The sequence below is a fragment of the Peromyscus leucopus genome, chromosome 15 (assembly GCF_004664715.2).
Source record: "Peromyscus leucopus breed LL Stock chromosome 15, UCI_PerLeu_2.1, whole genome shotgun sequence".
Classification (NCBI taxonomy): Eukaryota; Metazoa; Chordata; class Mammalia; order Rodentia; family Cricetidae; genus Peromyscus; species Peromyscus leucopus.
The window spans coordinates 7,628,240-7,643,539 of NC_051076.1; the positions used below are offsets into that span (position 1 = coordinate 7,628,240).

At 44.2% G+C, this 15,300-nt stretch overlaps 1 protein-coding gene across 3 annotated transcripts in view; it reads left to right on the forward strand.

The window, feature by feature from the left end:
- Rps6kc1 (ribosomal protein S6 kinase C1) overlaps window positions 1-15,300 on the forward strand; it is a 145,786-nt gene that overhangs the window by 89,724 nt on the left and 40,762 nt on the right. For all 3 annotated transcript variants that reach the window (XM_028876775.2, XM_028876776.2, XM_028876777.2), the window contains one exon: window positions 14,742-14,789. In XM_028876775.2, the coding sequence (XP_028732608.1) occupies window positions 14,742-14,789 (48 nt within the window). The remainder of the gene's footprint in view (window positions 1-14,741; window positions 14,790-15,300) is intronic.

Consider the following 15,300-nt stretch of genomic DNA (forward strand, 5'->3'; position numbering starts at 1 on the left):
GAGATAGATAAATTTATTTTAAAAAATGAACACGCCAAACTCTTGTGTAGGGGTTGGTGTAAGAGCGATAGCCCCTGGGGGAAGGAGTTACCAGTGCCTGGCCACTTGTGTGAGCTGCAGTGCCTTGTGTCCTGCTTCAGCTGATTTCAGCACCCATCTCAGTGCACATCTTCAGAGGACAAACCTTAGTCTACTGCTGTGTGGCAAAGGGCAGCAGCTGCCTGGCAAGTTGCGCAATGGCAGGGAGCATGTAGGCTTTCTCACATCTTCCTGTTGAGGGTACCTGGTATTTCTAGGGCTGTGCTTGCTGTTGGGTGGCGTTTCTACCTGTAGACACCAAGCACTGTCTTCTGTCTTCTAAAATGTTGCCAGCCTTTTCTTGTGCTTTTCTGTTTGCCTGGAGTCACTGTTGTAGACCCTTAAACCAGTGGACCTCAAAGGGTCGTAATGCTGAGGCTCTTTAGCATAGTTCCTCATGTTGTGATGATCCCCCAACCATAAAATAATTTTTGCTGCTACTGCATAACTGTAATTTTCATACCGTTATGAATCATAATGTAAATATCTGTTATGCAAGACATCTGATATGTACCCCCATGAGGGGTCATGACCCACAGGTTGAGAACCATTGTCTTAAACTCTTTCATGTTAGTTGGTGGTAAAATGATGTCAGTCTGTTCCCTCTAGACACTAGTAATCACAGCCAGCCTTTCCTTTATCTGTGTTTCAGATTGCAATGCAAATAGACAGAACCATGTCCAATTTTTAAGTATGTATTTTCTTTATCCCCATCTGAAAATGCATTGTCCATGTTTGTGCTGGTTTCCTCCATCATTCACACTGATTCTGCAATCACTTATGAAACTGATGCTGTGGAAGAGCAAGCCCCTAAACATGACTACTCCTTGTGTAACCTTCACACAGACCCCAGGCATCCTCTTGGTGTAGCCCCTCCTCTCCTCCTCTCTCGCTTCCTTCTCCTCCTGCAGAACCATCGCCACCTCAGTGTCCTGTGAGTGTTCTCTGTGTTCTCAGTGTTCTGTGAGTGTTCTCTGTGTTCTCAGTGTTCTGTGAGTGTTCTCTGTGTTCTCAGTGTTCTGTGAGTGTTCTCTGTGTTCTCAGTGTTCTGTGAGTGTTCTATGTGTTCACAGTGTTCTGTGAGTGTTCTCAGTGTTCTGTGAGTGTTCTCTGTGTTCTCAGTGTTCTGTGAGTGTTCTATGTGTTCTCAGTGTTCTGTGAGTGTTCTCAGTGTTCTGTGAGTGTTCTATGTGTTCTCAGTGTTCTGTGAGTGTTCTATGTGTTCTCAGTGTTCTGTGAGTGTTCTCAGTGTTCTGTGAGTGTTCTCTGTGTTCTCAGTGTTCTGTGAGTGTTCTATGTGTTCTCAGTGTTCTGTGAGTGTTCTCAGTGTTCTGTGAGTGTTCTCTGTGTTCTCAGTGTTCTATGTGTTCTCAGTGTTCTGTGAGTGTTCTCTGTGTTCTCAGTGTTCTGTGAGTGTTCTATGTGTTCTCAGTGTTCTGTGAGTGTTCTCAGTGTTCTGTGAGTGTTCTCTGTGTTCTCAGTGTTCTGTGAGTGTTCTATGTGTTCTCAGTGTTCTGTGAGTGTTCTCTGTATTCTCAGTGTTCTGTGAGTGTTCTCTGTGTTCTCAGTGTTCTGTGAGTGTTCTCAGTGTTCTGTGAGTGTTCTCTGTGTTCTGTGAGTGTTCTATGTGTTCTCAGTGTTCTGTGAGTGTTCTATGTGTTCTCAGTGTTCTGTGAGTGTTCTATGTGTTCTCAGTGTTCTGTGAGTGTTCTATGTGTTCTCAGTGTTCTGTGAGTGTTCTATGTATTCTCAGTGTTCTATGGCCCTGCTGTCTCTCAGTTCTGAATGCAGAGTGTGCAGGGTAGCATGTGCCCATCACTCCCTTCCCTTACTTTCTCACTCTCTTCTCACCTTTATTTCTGCTTCAAAGTTGCCCTTGCTTTCCTCTCTAGTTTTATCTACTTCTCTTTTGCTTGGGCTCTTTTATGCCTTAATTTATGCTATAGAATTGGTCTACCTTATGCACCAGCTCTCTCTCTCTCTCTCTCTCTCTCTCTCTCTCTCTCTCTCTCTCTCTCTCTCTCTCTCTCTTTTTCATTTTAAAACAGTAGCCTTGGCTGCCCTGGAACTCACTATGTAGACCAGGCCAGACTTGAATTCAGACATCTATGTACTTCTGCCTCTCCAGTCTTGGGATTAAAGGCATATACCACATACCTGGCTATTTATAGTTTTGATAAAGATACTCACTCTTAGCTCAAAGCTGTCCTGGAATTCAAGGCAGTCCTTTGTCAGCCTCTTAAGTGTGGGTTATAGGCAGGAGTCACTCTGTCCAGCTCTGTACAGTAGATTTTGATGGTTTCTGTGCCTCTCCCAACAAGCCTTAGATTCCTCAAATGGCCAAGCATACTCATTGAGTAATTTTGTAGGCAATGGGAAGAGACGGTAAATATGCTATATGCCTTCAAACGATATTGAGGCTGTGTACACCTGCAGCATCCATCAGCACACCCCCACCATTGTCACAGCTCCCACAGAGCACACCTGTGGATTGTTGGCAGGTGCTGGGTTGCCATCAATGACATTGCCAATTTGACAATGAGTGTCGTGTCTTTGTGTTTTATAAGGGTTTTGAACTGTTGGGAGGACATGAACACATTGCATTCTTACACTAAGTACATTTTTTGGATTACATCAAAATGCTGCATTTCAACCAGTACCAAACCTTGGCTTCATCTTCTATAAAAGTATAAACTCACTAAAATATTTGAAATCATTTTTAAAACTTCCTTGCTTTTGAGGCATTTTATTTTGGAAAAGGAATCAGGCTTCCCAGGCAGCTGATTGGGGCATGTACCGACAGGCAGGGAGTTGCTGCCATGTCCATTATCATTGTGAGTGAGCATCTGACTGGCCTGTACTTGCCATTTCTCACCAGTGTATGGTAGATGGCTGTGTGGGCAGACTGCTGCTTTTTTGGAACTCATTCTAGCTTCTAGGTGTTATACCCTGATTCTGGCATATCTGTGGAGGGCATGGGCAGGGAAAGCCCGAATAGCAACCTAAAGAGTATTAGGTTTTCTCAGCAGATGCAAGCAAGTCTCTGAAGTGAAATATAATAATAGACTATGCTTTTAGAGGGATTGATTTTCACCCAAACTTAACTAAGTCAAGCCGCCATCTGGAGGAAACTTCAGAATTCAAGCCAGAGAAAGAGGATAAATAACTCAGTAAGGAATTGAACGGCAGGCCTGAACTTGGGCCTGTGGACCCAGGACTTTAGTGTTCGCCCCCTCCTTAGCCTTTTTCCCTCTCTTTATGGCCATGGGCAGGTTCTTCATGAAAACAGAAAACATACGTACAATTAAGAAGACAAAGATGTTTGGCTCTGAGAAGAGCCTCCTGAGTGTTGTTTTCTTCACTCTTCAGGAGTCCTGTTAAGCCATTCTCTGTCCTTTGTACCCTGCCTCTGCTGTCTTTGTGTGAGGTTCCCTGATGAAACACTATGTCCCATGGAAACGGGTGTTACGCAGTAGTAGGTGTATAGGCGTAGGATGTGAAGACTCACACAAAAGCTGTCTCTGTGATGGAGTATTGTTCACGGAGGCTCACCCCGTACTAGAGGTGCTGCTGAGGGGAGTGGAGAGTCTTTAAATGGATGTTTGTGCTTGAAATAGTTACTGCCTGAGTTATTTACTAGAGAATAACCCCCATTTGTCTTGTTTTAGGGTGTGAGACATTTAGCTATTTGCCCCAGAGTTGGGGATTTGGCCAAATGACTTGTAAACAAAGAAGAAAGATATAAAGACTATTTTTAGAATAGTTTTAGGTTGACCACAAAAGTGAGAGGAAGTAGAGATTTCCACATCATCATGGCTACACACATGATAGCTTCCACTGGTGTCAGCCAGATAGAAGCTATGTTACTCAGTTTGGACTGGAAGCTACAACCCAAGAGCACAAATAAGCTAAAGATAGCTTCATAGTGTATGCAGCCTCCTAGGCTGTGACGGAGTCCCTCAGTAGTCAGTTGCAGAGGAAGACAGGCTGAGTTTGGCTCATGGTTTTGGAGGTCTTTGCTGATACACTCTTGGCTTTGCTGCTTGGCCTGTGTAGATTAAGTGGCCTGTGCTGCCCTTCACGCAGACAGAAACCAGGACTTGAATGTTCAAACTGCGCTTTGTTCAAAGAGCTGGCAATCTGAGAAGACAGTGGGTTAGCATCCTAAAGATCTGCCTGCCATCCCATCTTCAGCCAGAAGATTCAGGGCTTATGCCTATGATAGCGTGTGTCATAGTCTATATCGTAAGATTACATTTGTGCTTCATACTGTAGGAAGGTTACACACATGCGCTTGCACACACACACACACACACACACACACACACACACACACACACACACACACACCCCTGTTCTGCTCTAGATGCCATCCAAAGAACTAGCTCAGGGCAATGCAAGACTTGATGGCCTTGGCATTTGTCTCCACCCACACGCCATACAGAGAGGAGCTGAGGAGGAGAGAAGCCCAGCACCGTGAGTCTCAGTGAGATGGACTGCCTCTCCAGGACAGACTGACTGCCTTTGTGTCTCCTTAGCTGAGGGGCTAGGGGCCAGTATCCAAGGATGGACTCCTGCCCTCATGCCCTTCCCTTGGGTCCTCTATACTAAAAGTTCCACCACTTTAGAAAACACACGGGCCGTGGGGAAGTGTTCAAAGCCCAAACTATGACACACATTTTTATAACAAGTTACCGAGTCTCAGCCAGTCACAGCAGCCTGGCTCCAGTCAGCTGTAGGCGGCCAGCTGATCAGACCGTGTTCCAAATAGGCAAACACTGCACTGTAACTATCTGAGCTGCTCTGCTCTGCTTCCCTGTTCTGTCATACGCTAACTGATGGTGTTATCTGAACCTGCTCTTGCTCCGAGGCTGCTTGATCACAGATCTGTGCTAATATAGCTAAATTTTAATTAAAAAAGGATCAATTGTATTTAAAAAAATTCTATACATATATCTGTGTGTCTGTGTGCATGTATGTGTGAGTGCAGGGCCTGCAGGGGCTAGGAAAGGAGTGGGCCCCCCTGGAGCTGCAGTTACAGGGGGTTGTGCCTGCCTAATGGAGGTGCTGGGAACCCAGTTCAGGTCTTCTGGAAGAACAGCAAGTGCTTTTCACTGCTGAGCCGTGTCTCCTGCCCCTAAAAAATTGAATTTCAGCATCTCTTCATTCGTATTAAGGCTCATTTTGCTGTTGTCTGCAGTGTATGTCTTCGTACAGATGTATGATGACTTGTGCCCACACTGCTGTGGTGTCGTTCAGGGTGTCTTCATTGCCTTGTTCCTCTGGCCATCCCTCCGCCCTTTGCCCCGCACCGTGGTGTTTCTGGTCCTTTCTCTGCCTCCATGGTACTGACTCTTCAGAGTGTCAGTGTGCAGCCCGCAGCCTGCCTTTCTCTACAGGTGAGTGTGTGGACGTTTCCACCTCTTCTCGGCTGCTCTCGGCAGCGTCTCACTGGACCGCACTGCAGTCTGTTCATCCTCTGGGCCACTGAAGGACGTCTTGTTGTTCCTGAGTTCTAGTGAAGAACCTGTTGTCTGTTTCGTGGGCATTTCTGGGTGGGCATATTTTCAGTTCCTTTGGCAGACAGCAGGAACATAATTGCTGAATAATATATGGAGAGGGAAGACTTAGTTTTGTAAGAAACTGTCCAGCTGTCTTCCCAGGAAGCTTTGTTTCCACCAGCTGCTGCACAGGGAAGTCACATGCTCTGTGTCCTCCTCAGCCTTTGGTGTCAAATCCAGGACCTCTTCATGCTCAGCAGGTGCCTTTCCACTGAGCTCCATCCCAGAAAGAATTTTAATTGACATGCAGTGATTGTACATGTTTGTGGGATACAGTGTGACATTTCAGTAGGCGTGTCCTGTGCAGTGAGCAGGCTAGTTTGGGTAGCCCCACTTGGAGTGTTCAGTTCTTGTTGCTGAGCAGATCCAAATTCTTCTTTATAAATTGTTTGGAACTACACGATTATTTGTTGTCAGCCTTACGCACCCCCATCTCCAGCCTGTGAGCCCTGCTCTGCAGGTGACTTTTACAGTCTCTCTGCCTGTAGCCCCTAATGTAAGTGAGAATGCAGTTTCTGTCCTTCTGTGTTTGGCTGGCTTCGTCGAGACGGGCCCCAGTTTCGCTCCTGTGTGGCCCACTTTAGAGCCAGGCTTCTGCTTCTTATTTCTGAGTTTGAAGAACCTGTGTGTGTGTTTGGTACTGGGCCATGGTTTATACTCACATTGTCTTTGCAGAGCATAGCTTTTTAATTTTCATGATGTCCACTTATCATTTTTTCATGACTATGTGTTGGCTGGTTTTATGTCAACTTGACCCAAACTAGAGTCACTGGAGAGGAGGGAGCCTCAGTTGAAGAAATGCTTCCTTAAGATTGGTTTCTAGGCCAGCCTGCAGAGCATTTTTGGGCCTCCTTGGGCACCACACATGCATACATACCTACAGGCAAAACACCCATACGCAAAAATAAAATATATACAAATTCGAAAAAAAGATTGGAATCAACACAAACTGAATCACCAATTACCATTTTGAGACTCAATTTAGAAGATGCTTTTGGTGCCATTTTGTTCTATCTATCTATCTATCTATCTATCTATCTATCTATCTATCTATCTATCTATTGTTATTTTAAAATTATTATTATTATTATTATTATTATTATTATTATTATTATTATTATTATTATTTGTGTGTGTATGACAAGGTTTCACCATGTAGCTCTAGCTGCCCTGGAACTCACTCTGTAGATGAGGCTGGTCTCAAACTCACAGAGATCCACTTGCCTTTGCCTCCTGAGTGCTGGGATTAAAGGTATGTACTACTATGCCTGGCTTCCTTTTATTTTTAATTGTTTGGTAATAATTTTGGTAAATATTTTTCTAAAATTTATTTTGTGTATTTTTTCTAACTATGGTTAAAAGATGAAAAACAAGAAAATTTTATATTGATGAATTTCTGTTAAGGTGAATATATTTTTGAGATTCAGTGTTACAGTTGAGCAAACACCACAGTGTTGTGTGTTATGTATGACAGCTAACTGTGGTTATCCCCTTAAGTAAATTGTGTCTGTCTGCCTGTCTGTCTCTCTCTCTCTTCCTTCCTCCTCCCTCCCTCCTCCCTCCTCTCCCTTCCTCCCTCCCTCCCTCCCTCTCCCTCCCAAGTCTGTTTTCCAAGCACCAAGATACCTTTCTTCCAATACTGGAACATTATGATTTGCCATGATTATTACATTTCTTGGAAGATAAGTTACTCTGGAAGCATTTGCTTTTTTTTTTTTAAGTCATTTATTACAATTCATAATGATAATCACTAAAAAAAATCATGTGTGATGGCCAAGTATGTAAATACTCAAAGGTAAGAATTTGTTCGCTGGGGTGTACACCCAGTACAATATTGCTACAGGCATGTGCCACCATCCCTGGAGAGATGCCGTCGGTCTTCCCACATCAGGTTTTGTATTTGGTGTTCTGTTAAACTTGTTCCCGAGCGTATTTTCCTTGGGAAATGTTTGGACTTGAAGTGCCCGGGAGAGAAGTCCTTCCTAGCATGCACTGTTTGTGTCTGTGTGAACCATTTGATTTTATTGTCAGTATCATGGGCTCAACAAACAACTTAAATCTTATATTTTGGCTTACTCAGAACAGGCTTATTTTGAATAAGGTTGATTTTTCAGTGTGATCAGCCTTCTGTTGGAAAGAAAAGCTTTCCCATCTCCTCGGCAATGGTGTCCCCTTGCCCTTGGTCTGGCTGGTGGAATGGCTGTGACCTTGGGTACTTTCTGTGTGTGGCTGCTTCTCCCCGTGTTCAGTGTTTTCTGGTAGCTTGCCCGTTGCCTGCCTCTGGCTGCATCATCTCCCTTATGCTGACTTAGGCAGTATTTCTTCAGTCTCTTATCTCTGGGCTTTGATGCATATGTTCTGAAGGTGGCCACCGTGACTTTGGGTAGAGCAGATGGTAAACCTTCAGGCCGCCACCAGCTATACTGGTGCTAAGTTGGGGAGTTCACGTTTGATGAAGAAACAGAAGTGCATATGAAAGCTTTCACTGCCTAAATACCTTCTAATTAAAAAATTAGCATACGAAAACCTTTGCAGCTGCCTGGGCATTTGAAGAAAATGAAAATTAGTTGTTTTCTTAGAAATGCAGTTATTTACCAGTTTCGCGTCTCATTGCTTGCGCCTCCTAACAGCTCTTTCTCTTTGTCCCAGCCAGCTAGGTGATTAGGTAGACTGAAATAGGGGGCCCTTTAGAAGTCACAGATGTTTGTACACTTTAAATTAAGGTATTTTGAATTTTACTTGCTAAAATATGTAGCTGAGTGTTAACTTCATACAGTTCTGGTAGATTTGATCCGCTGTTTTCTACTTTGGAAGATATTTCTGGATTAAATACATACTTGAAGAACTCAAAGTACCCCAAGGCTACCCTGCTTTGTCTGACAGAGCAGGTGACTTGTGACTGGCGGGGTTCCATGGGTCATGTATTCACTTCATAGTGATGTATCAGGTTGGACGGAAGTTCTAGCACAAAGAAAACTTTGGTTTCATCTAAAGACATTTAAAATTATTGTGGGTGAATCCTAGATGTCTCATGCATTTGCTACCGAAACATCTTCTTGAGCGTAGGAGGCGAGAGTGTCTTGGAGTTGAGTATCCAGGTCCATTTACTTTTCAGACTTCCATTCTCTTCAGAGGACTTCTGGGAAGCCACAGACAGATGGCTCTGATCCAACAGGAGAAGCATCTTTGCAGTGTGTTCTCTTGGTGCCGGGTCCTGCACTGTAGCTTCCTGGATGAGCACAGTGGCTCATCTCTTGGTTTCAACGTTGTGGACAGTGTACTAGAAACATCATGGCCTGGCCCTGTGGTGCTTGTGAGAGAGACTTAGAGGGCTGATGTCAAAGAAGCATAGTGCCCTGCCCTTTTCTCTGGTAGTTGAAGTTTTGAGTGATGGCTTATGAGAGTAGGCACGGGGCTAACAGCCAATGTTGGAACACACTTTGAGTTTTATAAGAATGCAAACTGAGGTGGATCTAGATCAGAATATGGAGAGCATGTGATCACCATCACGTTACTGAGGACATCGAAGTTTTAGTGCTGGAGGTTTGCTGTGCACGGCCAATTCTGCAGAAGGGTGACATTTTAATGTTGCTGACACAAATTCCTTAAAAAGTTGCCTAATGGTAGTCTAGTGCAATGTGGCCTATTTTCAAATGAGAACGTAGCATGCAGCACAGTCTTCCTACCTGAAGTAGGAGATGACTGGTTTGTAAATTGTAGGTTGTTTATTGTTCTCTGTTCTGTTGTGAGTGAGTGAGTGAGTGTGTGAGAGTGTGTGTGTGTGTGTGGGAGGGGGGGCGGGGTGAAGAGGAAGGTGTCGTAGTGGTGTAACTTGCTGACTGCTTACTCAGATCTCACCCAGAGAACAACGTAAGTGTCCGAGGTGACACAGTTCAGGGCTGCGTTTGTCCAAGGTGACTCTCCCGATCCCATCTCCCTTCTCTATTAAGCATAGTCCTACAAATAAATTACCACCAAAATGGAGGCAAGAATTTCCCTCCAAATTATTTGGTTAATTTTTCAGACTTCTAGACTTCTGATGTCAACATTTAAATTAAATAAAAAGATTCAGGAATAGGCAACAGTCCCACTCTGAGAGCTTGTATCACCCTTTCATTGCAGGGGTGTGTGTGTGTGTGTGTGTGTGTGTGTGTGTGTGTTTAGATCTCTTTTCTTCAGATTTAATCTTCTTCATGTCATTAAATTAAAATCATCATTTGATGCCTTGGGACCCCGCCCTATCTTTGCAGAGGTGCGGTGTGGTTATCTAGCATATCTTCCCTACTCTGGCTTACAGAGCGACCTGTAACCACTTGAGACTTTTCCTTCTGCTGTGAAAGAAGAGTGGGCATGGGTCTTGGTTCTGGTGGCATTGAAGCACAGATGGAGTTAGTTGCCCGCCCCCAAGTCATTGTTTGTATTTCTGTGGGCAAAGATGGAGTAATCCTTTCTATTAGGCCATATGTTAATATAGTGCTGATATGTAAGTGTGAAAAATGAAAGAGAGAATATGTTAATTGTATTCTTTCAGTAAGATAGGCCATCCAAGGTAATTATTTCATGACAGTGCCAGTAATAGTACTTGTTTTATCATGAAATAAAAGATGGTTTTAGGAGCCTTTTATTGGAAAGACAATTGTATCAAATTAGTACAAATTAGATTTTTGTCTTTACAAAGGTGAGCAAACCCATGAGCAGTTTGTAAATTGCGTTTGAGTCTACCAATGAACAAATTCAGTTTGAGGGTTAAAGACGCTGTTCTTTTGTCCTTTATGCTGACAGCTTCGTTACAGATTGGCCTACTGTTGGCACTAAAAACATGTCTGGCTCCTTATGATCTTTGTGCGCACGCTATGATATTGATGCCATACCACTGTTCATTAAGGACTCGACTTCAATGAGGCTGCAGCGCGCAAATGTGGAGGGATACAGATGTGAAATGCAGCCGTTTCTCCTTGTGTACCGCCGTATGGCTAATAATTTCCAAGTGCTACAGCTCTTGTTAGCAGGAGTACTGGTGTGTTAAGAATGGTACTATAAATAGCTTTAAGAATGGAAGTTGAAGGTGCTTCTTTTAAAGACTATTGTTAACTAAACATTATTGCCAAACAGATGGAGAGCACTCACCAGCCTGATGTTTTTAGGTCTAATTATATTATCACCAGCCCTGTATGGCTCAGTTGAAGAGGTGTATCCAGAGGCCAATTTATAATCATTTAGGCAACACCTGTTTGGGAGAAATTGACAGTCAAAGGGCACATTTAAAAAAAAATCACATATGTTCTTGTGTTTATTACCTCAATGTGAACGTTGTCGAGTCGCAAACAAACTTGGTGGGAGAAGAAAGGCTGCCCCAGCCTGCCGCTTTCCTGCCAAGTTTGTCCATCTTAATGCGTCCTATTTATTTGTCTGCTTCATGCTTCATGACAGAGTGAGGCCAGCAAAGAGAGGAACCCCCCACCCCATTCCTGCAGGTATTTGCTGTTCTGTCAGGCAGGTGGCTCTGGTAAGAAAATGAAGTTCTCTGACCTTACCTTTTACCCAGAGAGATGTTTTCCATTTCATGTAAATGTGTCTTTGCAAACACGATTGGCTCTCTGGGGAGTGACGTAGAGTTGTAAGTTGATGTAAAACCCGATGAGCTGCTAGCAGTACAGATGCCTCCACAGAGCCCACAGCCGCTCATCACCTTTCCTGTGGGGAGGGACCACTGTGTGATTCACCTTCAGGTTCAAGGGCTGTGAGTTTACTTCCATTCCTTGGAGGGTCCTTCCTTCTGGAGAACGTGTCAGTAGCCCTACTGGCACTTAAGAGGGCTAGGTCTCTCCATGGGTAAGTAATGAAAGCCCAAGCCTTTGTTTGAACTGAGGGTCCACCATCCCCTTTCATTCAGTGCCTTCTCCCGAAAGGTTCAGATCTGTCACCCCCAATTTTTCATTCATCTGATTGACTTGGAGCCACCTGGCTTCTGTCTTGAGCAGTTTATGACAGTGACCTATGACTTCTGATGCCTTCTTCCGTATTTTTTCCTCACTCCTTTGTGGTGGCTGCTGCTTAGTAGGTGGATGGCTAACCACGCCTTGTAGTTCTGTCTCACATCTGAACCGTTCTTTCATTGGAGCATCCTTCTTTTTCTTGCTGCTTTCATGCCTACCTATAGTATTCCAGGTGTGCACAGCTTTCTAAATGACACGTAGACAGCATATTGTTTGCACATGCGCAGGGCAGTTTAGCAGTGAGGGAGGAAGCATTCAGAGCTCACTGTCCCAGTACAGATCGTCCCTTCTTTGCTTGGTAGCCTTTTTGAGCAGGGTCAGTTAACATTTTACAGTTGTTTTCTCACCTTCAAAATTTGTTGATTAGAAATACACACTTGTTTGGGATGTTGAGAGTGTTCCATGATTGAACAACTCTCCGAAGCCCAGTATTGTGCGTGTTGTGAAGGGAAATTTGAGTAGAATTTTTCGCATGCCTTGAGGTTGTGTCTTTGTGGAGAATGCTCAAATATAAATCCTTGGTCCTCACTTCTTTTCCAAGTTCCATTCCCACCTTGCTGTCCACCTGTAGTCTTAGATTTGAACTTGCTAGTTGTATGTTTATGGATTTCCTGTGTCAAAACAGAAATACCATTTCTACCCTATTGCCAACCGTAGCCAATCATGGCAGATTTAGTGTCTGAAGACACTAAACATATTATGTTAAAGTTGTGCAAGTCAGAGGCATGACACAGGCCTCATGGGCTGGCTCCACGACTTTCCTTGCTGTAGCCTGTGGAGGACCTGCCTCCATGTGCACTCACACTCGCTCGTAGGCTGCCGCTGTTGCAGCTGGAGGGATGAGCTGTCTGCTTGCTGCTGGCCAGCTGAGGGCTACTCCTGCTTCTAAGCTTTGCCTGCTTCTCTCAGACTTTCTCTCAGCTTCTAGATGTGCTCCTGTGGTTCTCACCCCTTGGTGGGTCACATCTTAGCCAGGTCAACCGTTTCATACTAGAAAGACCCCCTTCTGCCATGTCACTGTGCTTCCCCTTCTTTCTGTCAGGATGCAGTCTTCACTTTTAGAAGGTCATATGATTCAACAGAACCCACTCAGACAGCCCCAAGTGATCTGTAAGCTCTGAATCAGTTGTATCTGTGAAGTCCTTTCTAGCATAGCACAGTCCACTCACGGAGCATTTCTGAGGGCCATGACACTGTCTGTGACATGCCCATAAGGAGTTTGACATCTGGTTGGGAGATGACAAATGAACAAATAAAACCATAATAGAAGTTAGTACCGTATAAAATGGAAGGACAGAGGAAGAGCCATCAGTATTAGAAAGAGGGTGGGGATTTGAGCTGACTGTGGAAAGATGAGGTTTGATAAGTGGCCGGGAGAACATTCCAGAGAGAGGCTGCAGTAATAGTGACAGTAGCCATGACCCTGGATGCGCTTTTGTGAGATCATCTCAGAGAGATGCTCACATACTGTGGCCGCTGCCGTTATCATCTTTCATCATAGCGTCACATCCAGAGCCGTAATGTCGGCGATATGTGGAATAGGAAGGGTTGTTGAGAGGATGAACACTGATTGTCCAAAGCTGACGTAGTACATCCTTAAAATGAGGTAGGTGAAGGAGCAGGAGGTGGTTAAAGGGCTCAGGAAGTACAGTTGGCTTGTTGACTTAGCTGCTGATTCTGCGGTTGGAGAATTCAGAGAGACTTTGGAGCTCGGGTTCGGGAACTCTGCAGGACATCTAGGAGGTGCCTGTGTGAATAACATTCTGTTGCAACATAGGTTGACTTAAATAGTGCAGCTCAGGCGCTCAGGAGATGCTGAGGTCAGAGAAGATGTCAGCAGCATTCTTAATGCCTGTGTCTAAGATGGGGACTTGCCATCGCATCCCTAACATCTCCTTTCCACCTGCAGCTCAATCTCCTCACCATTCTTTTGTTTCCAGGCTCAACAGGCCACCTTTGCCTGCCGTCCCTCCTCTAGGGGGAGCTGTTGGTTGCTGTCAGCCAGCTCTCTGAGGGGAAAAGTCCCATCTGCAGTGTTCACTGATTTCTGTGGTAGAAATTCTCCCTAATTTGAGACTGTGGTTGTTGGTTGGCTAAAACGACACATTTGAAAGATGACAGCAGACGCTTATGGGCCTGCAAAGTCTTGAATATTTGCTAATTGGCCTTTGTGGCCTATCTCTGCCATAGTATTTAACAAAATAAACCATGGTTGTGGTAGGATTTGTCCCTGTTTCCTTCTCCTAGGGTGGCAGGGATGGCCATTCAAAGGGGCCGCGTGTGAGATGGTCCTGAGGTCCTTGTGGAGGGTGAGAGCGTGACACACGAACTATACTTAAAAAGAAAGCCTTGCCTGGTATTTTGAGAATTGACCATAGAGCTGTACAGTGTGGAGGGAGCAGGGGTCCTGTGCCAGCTGTACAGAGCTGGTTCTGGTTGGGTCGGGGGCATTAGTGGGAGGGGGCAGGGCAGGATAAGGGTTGAGTGTAGAGCCAGCAGGATTTGCTGACATGGAAAGAGGAGTTAAGCTCTGGTCCAAGGTACCAGACCCAGTACCCAAAGGACACCTGAGATGACACTCAAGACTCAGTTATTGAGCTCATGTTATGGTGGGTCACTGAGAGATTTCAGAAGACAGTTGGAATTTATGTTTTAACAAATTATGTCCTATTTACCATGGGAGAACATCTTTGACCGTCCATTCCCACCCATACCACCACTACCTTGATTTGGGGTTCTCCTGCTCTCAAGGGTGGCCTAGGATTGCCAGGCTGGTCTTGTTCTCGCCCCCAATTTCCAGCTGCACCCCCAGTTGCATGTGCACCGTGCCTGGCGATGGCCTGTACTTTTAAGAAATATATTTAAAAATAAATCCAGGAAGCATAGTGATGTTTCTATGCTGTAGCATTTTTAGAAAAGGAAATTGTAATACATCTATTTTGGACGAGGCTGTTTGGAGCCTATGAGTTAAGATTTTTAAAACGTCTATTCAGAAATTAGAATTTTGGAGAGAATCAGAACTCCACCCCAACTCTTAGTTTCTCAAATTAAAGAGTTAATGTTTGATTATATTTTGTTAAAATTATTGCTCGTGTCTTTTGCATAGGTTTTACTTGTGATGGACACAAGGACAGAACAAACATTCATTTTAAAAGTAAGTAGAATTCGTATGTTTAGTGAATTTAAAAAATGACTTCCAAAAACTTAAAAAACATGCTTTTGAAAGAAAAAGTAATTTTTGCATGGCATTTAAGTCTTTTATGTTCACGGTGATCCATATTTCTGTCTTTCACAGCTGATAACATGCTATAGCTTCTCTTTAGAAAGTTTATGTTCGAGAATGTGTTCTCAGAATGCATCTGAGAACCAAGAGTGTTCAGCTATGTTTGCTGTGATTTGCGAGTCTTACTTGGGTTGTGGAAACTGTTACCTGAACTCTGACTTGTTCCTTGGCGAGAATTCAGTATATAATTAAATGAATAACTTTAGTTTTGAAATTGTTTTTGGAATGGATTATGATAGTATATATTCTAAGTATGTCCTGATTAAACATTCCTATGACACCCAAACCAGAAGCTACTTGTCTTGAGCATCCCCTTTCTCTTGCTGGTCAGGCATGACAGACATGTGTGAATCCTACCTGTCTTTGTGGACGTTCCGTGCCA